Source organism: Pseudopodoces humilis, chromosome 4, assembly GCF_049639895.1.
Source record: "Pseudopodoces humilis isolate 2021_Gansu_Grassland_sample_001 chromosome 4, ASM4963989v1, whole genome shotgun sequence".
Taxonomy (NCBI): domain Eukaryota; kingdom Metazoa; phylum Chordata; class Aves; order Passeriformes; family Paridae; genus Pseudopodoces; species Pseudopodoces humilis.
Window position 1 is genome coordinate 25,420,885 of NC_142203.1, and position 9,016 is coordinate 25,429,900.

The window sequence follows — 9,016 nt, forward strand, 5'->3', positions numbered from 1 at the left end:
TAAACACCATGCTCAGAGGGACATTGGAGTGGAGTGTTCCCAATCCATCTCACAACTGCTGCGCAGATCTTTCTAGTCTTTGATGGTGCAAGACCCTGATGCAGCCAGGTCCTGCTCACAGTGCTACTCCAACTGTGTTGACCTGGTGCTCCAGCTGCAAGAGACTGGATGGAGTTGGGCAGGGCAGCCAAGAGACAACAGTGGTTGGTGGCTGTCTAGCAGTGGTGGCTCTCTGCTGTACGCTGTGATTTGGCCACTCCTTATGCCAGCTCAGCAGCCACTTCAAAACCCAAGCTCCAACTGACATTGCTGAGCCTGAAAGTGTATGCAAGAGGGCTTCTGGGGAGAGAAATGGGTGTGGGATGAGGGTAGGTTTTTTCTCAAGAGGCAGAAGAAATATGAAGGGCTTGTCTGGGAGGAAGTAGGCAGCAGTCATATGTTGGCTGTCCAAAGGCTCTTGATGTACACACTCCTCAGTATCTTTAACATTTTGGCCTCAAACCAAGCCTCTGATGGCCTCTGTGCAAGAGTAATTTGGTTTTCTCTAGATTTCCATATCTATGTCCAGTACTAACAGAAAAATTACTATACTTAAATAGCTTACAGTGAAAGGAAGTCAGAGTGAAGAGAAACACTGAAAGAAGACTGTTCTGTATTTAAAGGCACAATACATACTGTCAGTATTACAGTTCTCATTTTGGAATCTTTCTGCAATGAAAATATTTGACAAAGACTGAACTGTCTGGAGGACATTGTTGCCCCATTTCAGTTAACATTCATGAACATTAAGTACTCAGACTGCAGAGTTTTTCCTTACAGTTTCAAAATGTGAGTCACATAACATTGTATTTAAAAACATGGTCAATTGATATGAATGGGACTTTTCTACTAATATGATACAGCTTCTAAAAATCCAACCTTCTCTTCCCCAAAAGAACAAAGATCTTGAGGCCTTCCCTCCCACTGCAAAATCCAAGTATCCTCTTCCTTACACTAGCTGCTCTTTATTACAATTACACAATGAGTTCAAAGCAAAGAGGGAAAGGAGTTTTATTTCCAAACTTCTAAAAGATTAATACAAACAATACAAAGTAGACAAAATTAAAAACCTATTTAAAAAGTTGTTCTTGTAAAAGTGCTCTATCAAAAAAGTGAAGGCAAATGACCAAGCACGTTTTAGTAAATTCTGTGCATTGCAAACCGTGACAATGATGCATGCAATTATCTTTGGGTGTTCACAGATTTTAGTGTCTGTTTGGTAACATTTTAAATACATCAAGAAAATTCCACCACAGCAGTGTTACAAAGTACAAGAAGGCTTACAGACTAGAAATATTGCAAGAAACATGCTTTAGGAGTCAAGTCTCTGCTACATGTTGTGTTCAGGAGTTACTAAAATGTGTCATTTATGCACTGAGATACACTTGAAAAAAAATTAAACTCCGTTCCAGATCTTGCTAATGCAAGCAAAAAGTCCCCTGAGGACATTACTTCAGCACTAACAGCATTTAGCTTTAATTATTCACTTTTGGGTTGTTTTATTTTGGAAAAAAAAAAAATCCCCTTGAATAATTTTTGTTATTATTCAAATTATTCTGGTGTTATAGTGTATCAAGATCAGAGTAAGTAATTTGGTTCAAACTTCACATTTTTTTTCATTTCTAAAATGTAAACTTCTCAAGTAATACTTGTATAGTTAGCATAGTGTACTTAAAGTGGTGATGATTATGAAAAGAGTTACATTAAAAAGCTTCAAGAACATTACTAAAATGTAGTGGAATACGGCTTCACAAGAACACACAGAGAGATATCTAGGATGCTGTTTTAGCCACATAAAAGACAGAGACTTTTCTTGTGAAGGAAAGGCAGTTGTTATTCATGTCATGCTTGAAGGCAATTCTCCAATGACCTTCCCTACAAGAAGAAAAAAAAAAAGGCTTATTAAATGCCATCTTCTTAAGCTGATAAATGTAATTTCTCTTACAAACTACAACAGTTTCTTTGCACTGAGAAAAACCAAATTACTATCCTTTGCTGGATGCTGGTATCTTCACCATATCATAAAATTTTTAACTGGCTTTTTTACTTTGCTCTGAATTTTTTATGATCCTGTGGTAACACAAGAATAATAAACTAAATATTTGATCTATCAGCAAAAAAATACCAGATGACATCTTGGGCTGAGTGATGCAATTTTAAACGTATTGTAAATTAATCATCAAGTCCTTCTGAGAAGATATTTTGTAATGTATCTGTATGATGTGATCACCTCAAAATACATAGACGCACACACACACAGAGACCCCTCAAAAACCAAAAAGTAGAAAGGCTGCTTAAATAACAGAAGAACATATGCAATGGTCATTAAAAACTTTATCTTATTTGCAGGAAGAGTTACAAGTAGTACCCAAATTAAGAAAATCTGCTTTTGCTTCACCCTCTCCAAATTGTTCCAGAAAAGCATCTCATGTTCAGTTGTTCCCTTTCTTCAGGTTCAATCCTATTTTGTTAAACCTGTGTAGCAACAATTGAAGCCATGCATTTGATGAGGCAAAAGCTCAAGTGCAAGCTCAGAAACAGCTGGCAGCAGCAAGGGGAAGACTCTACAAGGACTTCATGTTCTAGCTTAAATTCTGCCCTTAGAGAAAACATTAAGTTTTTTTCTTTAATAGCACTCTCAAAAGAACAGACTTCTGTGTTTCTTCCACTCTCCGTAGATCTTTCAGCTCTTTAGCAGGAACTATTTATATTTTTTCTTTTAAGGAGGAGTAACCCCTTCTGAATATCCTACTTCCAAATTTGTGTGTCAAGCAAAAGAAGGAGATTTTCCAAGTTATGATGATGTTCTGCCCAAGACTACTAGCATGCATGACCTTTCTTTCTCCTGCTGCAACCACTGATAACTTTTGTGACAAATGGGAGAGGCCAGACTGGGAATCATGGAACTGGATCCCAAAGGTTTGCAAATGTTGGATGGCCACCCACCCACCTACTCTGCAGGTGTCACAGGGGTACAGGCAATGCAGAGCACTAAGGCAGAGTTCAGGGAGTAGCTCATCCCTTAGATCTGTGCTGAAAAAGATCACAAAGGATGTGATTACAGGTTTCCTCAGCTCCTCTCTACTTCCACTGGTTTTGGTTCTGTACCAACAGTAAGAACAAGAAGAGCCTAAGAACAGACACAGCAAAATGAACTGCGATATGGCATTAAAGACCTAAATGTATTTTAACGTGAGTCTTGCTTAAGCTGTGAGCTAGTCACGAGAACATACAAAATTGCCACAGCTTTGTCTTACTTCTCCAAGCTGGCTATGTGACTGTCTACTGCCCGGCTGTGTCAAACACAGCTGTGTGTCTTAGATAATTTTAATTAGTTTGTATGCTGCTAATTACTTTATTACTACATAAACACAAGAACACAATGATGCCAACAAAATAAAACAACTCATAAAGAAAACACCTCTAGAAAGAGCTGTAGAAAAGAGAGACATGCTTCATCTGCCACACCTAAAAAACCCAGAAAGCCATTTGCAGAACCAGCAGAGAAATGATGGATACTTGAGCAAGAGCTCAACACTAAAACAACTATCACTGTCTTGGTCCCCTCAAGGGCTTGGGTTTCAAATTAGAGTGGTTGTCATGGCACCTGTGACTTTATTACCTGATTTCAGAGCAGAGCACAGGATCGGGGTTCTCGGAAGGGATTGCTCCCTGCAGGAACCCCAACAAGCAAGGCATCTTTGCAGGCATTTTGCATACAGTACTGCTGGAGTTCTGCAGCTGCCTGAGAGACCTGAAAAGGAAAAAAAATCCAGAGAGGAAGCTAATTCATTCACAAGCATCTATTAAGCATTTCCTCTTGAAGAGCTATTATCAAACAGAGCTGGAGTGCAGCCAAATCACCTGTTAGATTCTAAAACATCAATTAAATAGCACAGAAGCACAATTTACAAAGCTCTGATGAAGCACACATGAAATACTATGCCAGTGATAAGCCAGAAGTATGCAGAGGACTGAGGTGCCAGTGTGATGCAATTTATTCCCATTAAAATGCTCAGAGCCATGACCATTTTCCAGTCTGTTGTGGTGTTTGGAGATTTGCATTTGAGCTCTGATATAATCTTGATATAATCTTCTGATAATTTATTAAAAATATTTTAATTCCAAACTTCTAAACAACACAAAGAATAACAAGGAGTGAAAGCAGTAAGATGAGGATGAAAAGCTTTTGAAGTCCAAATTGTCATCTTCCCCCAGTAGTGAAGTGAGAACTTCAAATCCACACTCTGGCCCCCTAAAAGGAGAGTCCAGAGCTGCAGAACAAGCCCAGGATCCCAAAGGTAAAATGTCTTCAGCATTGAAGGCCCCTGCTGTCCTTGTGATGGCAAGTCAGTCATGTGTCTACATTTTTGAAGGAAAACTTAGAGGAATTTCCAGTTTCCCAGACACACATTAGGAACAGCTGTAGAGAACTGTCAAAACCCATGCTGTTTGATACATATTTTATAAAAGGAAATACTAAATCTATTGATAGAACTTTAAGTTCCCCTCATCTCTGTCTTTGTTACAGGACTCCTGAAATACTGACTTTTCTTCCGACACAACTCTGCAGTGTTGCCAAAACAATAACCAGAAGGACCATCCACACTTCCCAGCCTCCTATCTAAAGCAACCACCCCAGAGCCCCACTGAAATTTTGATTCTTGGCCATGCCATCTAACAGCATCTGGAAACACATGGGAAATTCTGGGAAAAACACTTTTGTTCGGTATTTTGCTGCTCTCCTGTTGACTGTCTTCCAACTCTCCTCCAGGCCCGCCTCCAGGACACTCATCCTAGTAACTGCCTGAATTTAGCCAGCAGCTGTCGGCACTTCAGGGAGTTATGAGAAGCTTTTTTCCCATCAGCCTCCCAGGTTCTCTTGAGCAGAGTTCAGGGAGAAGCACCTGCAGCAAGGATTCCTGCTAAATCAGCAGGCTTTGTCACTCCTTCCTTACCTGGGGAGAAGCCCTTTCTGGGGGCTGCAGAGGTCTCCTGCCCTGCCCTTGGACCCCCTGTAGCATTAGCACCCTTGCCTCAACCACAGCGCCTGCCCCTTGTGGTGTCCGAGTGTGCACCGCATGGCTACCAGGCAGAGATGCCACTAGCCAACACTGGTCAGGCCAAGGCCACATGGAGCTTTTTCCTTTGGGAGTTAGCAGTGCCTGCAGCATCTCCTTGCACCTTGCTGCCAAACCCCCCAACACATACTGAGCTATGTATATCCTGGTATATCCTCAAAAGACAGAAACCAGATCTGCCTACTCTTAGTCCCACCTATGCCCCACAACATTCTTCTTTTCTCCTGTTCACACAGAAGGTTTCTGCAGGATTTCATCACATGACAAACACGCTCCCTTCAGCAGCCTCCTGCATGCAAGATGTGTATGGGTACTTCTTTCCTACTCAGTTTCCTCTTTCTGAAAATATTGTTCCTGTCTGCTTTTTTAGCCAGCAGGGTAAACAAAATCACCATTGGAACTTGGCAGTATGGAATGTATTTTTAAAAATCCTTTCATAACCAGCTTCCGTCTGGAAGCACATTGTCTATTCAAAGTAGCTGGAACAATGTTTTCTCCCATTTCAGTGCTTGTTAAAACTGAACCAAGCAGTTTTTCATCAGCTGAATATAATTCACATTGTTTTTGTACTATATATAAAGAAACGCAGATGATACAATTTATACAACACATTTTTAATTGTGTGTCATTTCAAAACCATGACCAGGCTCCTAGAACAGCATACATGGAAGAGACTTCTGTGCACAATGCTGCAAGAAAGATGAGTCTCAGGTCCATCAAGGACAAGCCTCCCTGGATTATGAGAACAAACTCATAAAAACACACAGCCTTGAGAAGTCCAGAATATGTTACTGCCACAAAGTAACACCTGTAAACTACAAACTATGTATTTTATAGCTACTCCCCACCGACAAAAAAATAGTGGGGAGGAGTATATGGGTATTTCGAGTTTATGACTCAAAATGAGCAGGAACAGAGATCCAGGCACCAACAGTAACTGGTGGACAACAGTTTCTGTGTTTGACAATACTCCTCTTGCCACAAGTCTACATTTCTACTCTGAAACATGCTTGTTTTCACATATTCTCACACCTTATTGCAGTGATAAGCACAGTCACTTTTAGTGAACCAAGCATCTGCTGATTCTGTTTTGCTAATAAAATGTAGTAACATTAACAAATTGATTAGGATGAAATCCAAAAGCCAGAGTGGTTTCACCTTGCAACGAGTACTTCAAATTTTCACCAGTCCAGGACAGGAGTATTTTGAATTATTTTTAAATCAATTAGCTAAGTTCCTGCAGCTCAATGTGTTGGCACTGTCGTCAGACTGAGGAAGCTGGTCTTTTGTGACTGGCCAGAGAAAAATGGCGAATGCAAGGAGAGCGACAAGAAAAGTGCAGGATATAGATTAATTTGACTTCCATCCTTTCACAGACTGTGCTGGGCTTTGTGCGTGGGGATGAACCCCCCGCATCTGCTGGAAACCAAGAGCTGTCTCGGTCAGGTCACCAAACCTGAGGAGCCGGCAGGCGACAGGACCGCCTCATCATGTTGCCTTTGTCTGGAAATGTGCAAGCAGAAGATTCATGCATGCGTAGCAAATCCCCCGCCTTCCCCAAGTGTGCCAGCGGGTACCACCCCGCACCGCCTCCCCCCGCAGATCCTGCCAGCGCTCCGAAGCAGGGGGGAGTCGGGCTGGCTTCGCTAAGAGGAGCTACTCACTATTATCTGTTTGCTGGTGCAGAACTAACGAGGAGCTGCTGTATTATTTATCACGGCTGCTTCCACCAGGGAACGGCACTCGCTCCATCACTGCCGTGCGGCGGAGGCTCGAAGCCCCTCGCCCCCTTCCTTCCCAGGGCGGGCGGCGCGGTTCAGTGCGGACGGAAAGGCAGGAGCAGCCCCTCTCTCCCGCCCCGCCGCCAGGGTCGCGGCACCCCGCGCCTCACCCCGGTCCCGGGGACCCCACACCGCGCCCCGGCTCACCTTGATCCTCTCCACGGCCGCCTCCAGCTTCAGCTGCTCCACCAGCCGCTGCATGGTGCTCAGGCTGCCGCCCGACGACATACCGAAGCCGCGGGGAAGACGGAGGGGATGAAGCGGGCAGGCAGCTCGACTCCGGCGGGCTCGGCTCGGCTCCCTCCGCCCCGGGGAGGGGCCGGGGCCGCCCCGCCCGCAGCCCCCGCGGCACCGCCCCGGCTCTCGGCCGGACCCCGCTGGGCGCTGCCGCCTGCAGAGCCGGGCAGCGGCGCTGGGCGCGGGCTCGAGCTGCTCCGGGGCCAGAAACCTGCTGGTTACAGCACGGCCGAAAAGTAAAAGGGAAGAAAAGGAAACAAAAAATACAGAAATAAGGCGAGAAGGGAGAAAGGGGGAGGAGGGTAGAGGGGAAAAAAAGGGATGAAGGAAAAAAAAAAAAGGAAAAATAGGAAAAACGGGGAAAAGGAGAGAAAAAGGAAAAAAGAGGGGAAAGGAAGAAAAGAAATGGGGTAGAAAGGGGTAGAAGAAGACAGGGGAAAGGGAATTCAGAGAGTCATAGAGTAGTTTAGACGGGAAGGAACTTTAAATATGGTCTAGTTCTTAACCCCACCACTTTGGGCAAGGATGCCGCCCACTATGTCAGGTTGCTCAGAGCCCTATCAAACTTGACCTTGAACACTGGAACACTGACAAAGATGGAGTTCTGAACATGTCTTCTGCCCACAGGCAGCTGCTAGGCTCCAAGTGCCTGGCAGCTGCTCCCTATGTTGCTGCATCTCCCCTCTCCCCACCCAACACTGTTCACCACTATTTCAGCAGTGACCATAACTAAGTCCTCTCACTCTTTGGCAGGGGTTTGCCAGCTGTTAGTTTGCTGGCTTGTTTAAAAGATGTAGGGCTGAAGCTTATAGCGTAAAATGGTCGCTCTGAACATAAGACAGGACAACCAGGAGTTCAGGCCCAGACAGAATGGGTTTGTGGAAGACAGGTCCTGCCTGACCAACAAATGTCCTTGTATAGCAAGGTGACACAACTAGAGAACAAGGAAAAGGCTGTGGATATCATCTCCCTAGACTTCAGCATAGCCTTTGGCACCATCCCCCACAGAATTCTTCTGGAGAAACTGTCAGCTCATGGTGGCTAAGGAACCATGGTTGGATGGCTGGGACCAAAAAAGCTGTGGTGTAGTTAAATCCAGATGGCAGCTTGTCACTGGTGGTGTTCCCCAGGGGTCAGTACTTGGACTAGCACTGTTCAATGTCTTCACCAGCTACCTGGATGAGAGCATAAGCTCCACACTCATCGGGTTCACAGATGACACCAAGCTGAGTGGGAGTGTTGATCTGCAGGGCAGGAAGACTCTGCAGAGGGATAAGGACAGCCTGGATTGATGGACTGTGGCCAATTGCATGAGGTTCCACAAGACCAAGTGCAGAGTGCTTTTTGGGTCACAACATCCCAGGCAGTGCTGCAGGCTGGAACAGAGCATCTGGAAAGCTGCCTGGCAGAAAAGGACCTGGGGGTGCTGATCAACAGCAGCTGAACATGAGCCAGGGTGTGCCCAGGTGGCCGAGAAGGCCAATGGCAGCCTCGCTTGGATCAGCAATAGTGTGGCCAGCAGGAGCAGGGCAGAGACTGCCCCTCTGTATTTGGCAATGATGAGGCCACACCTGGTCATGTGTCTGGGCCTCTCACAACAAGAAAAACATTGAGGTGCTGGTATTGCCAAATTTTTGGAACTTGGACATTTTAGGAACACAGAGATATTGCTTATTGTAGTGAGGAGTAAGTTTTCCTACAAATCAAGCACACCAAGGAGTAAAACCCAAGAGAATTTATGTACAAAATTTTACATAAACCCACTTATCTAATACCTAGTTGCCAGCTACCTCGTGCATAGCCATTTAGTTTGCACAGCCTTATGATGTGTCACACCTGCATGGGCCTCTTCGGGGGTCTCTAGTGGTCACTCTTGGT

The 9,016-nt window shown here is 44.6% G+C and overlaps 1 protein-coding gene across 1 annotated transcript; it reads right to left on the reverse strand.

The window, feature by feature from the left end:
- Positions 1 to 1,025: 1,025 nt before the first annotated feature.
- On the reverse strand, positions 1,026 to 7,195 carry GNG10 (G protein subunit gamma 10). The gene is made up of 3 exons (XM_005530764.3): positions 7,049 to 7,195; positions 3,662 to 3,793; positions 1,026 to 1,914 (listed from the first exon to the last, which is right to left on the reverse strand). Exons 1-2 carry the CDS (start codon positions 7,127 to 7,129, stop codon positions 3,668 to 3,670), a joined length of 207 nt encoding a protein of 68 aa, XP_005530821.1. The 5' UTR covers positions 7,130 to 7,195; the 3' UTR covers positions 1,026 to 1,914; positions 3,662 to 3,667.
- Between the last annotated feature and the right edge of the window lie 1,821 nt (positions 7,196 to 9,016).

Bases quoted from the DNA above. Each gene is read 5' to 3' on its own strand.
- GNG10 (XM_005530764.3), bottom strand. From the start codon at position 7,129: ATGTCGTCGGGCGGCAGCCTGAGCACCATGCAGCGGCTGGTGGAGCAG. The intron at 3,794-7,048 runs GTGAGCCGGGGC...TTTCCTTTTCAG, and splicing joins CGGCCGTGGAGAGGATCAAG to GTCTCTCAGGCAGCTGCAGA.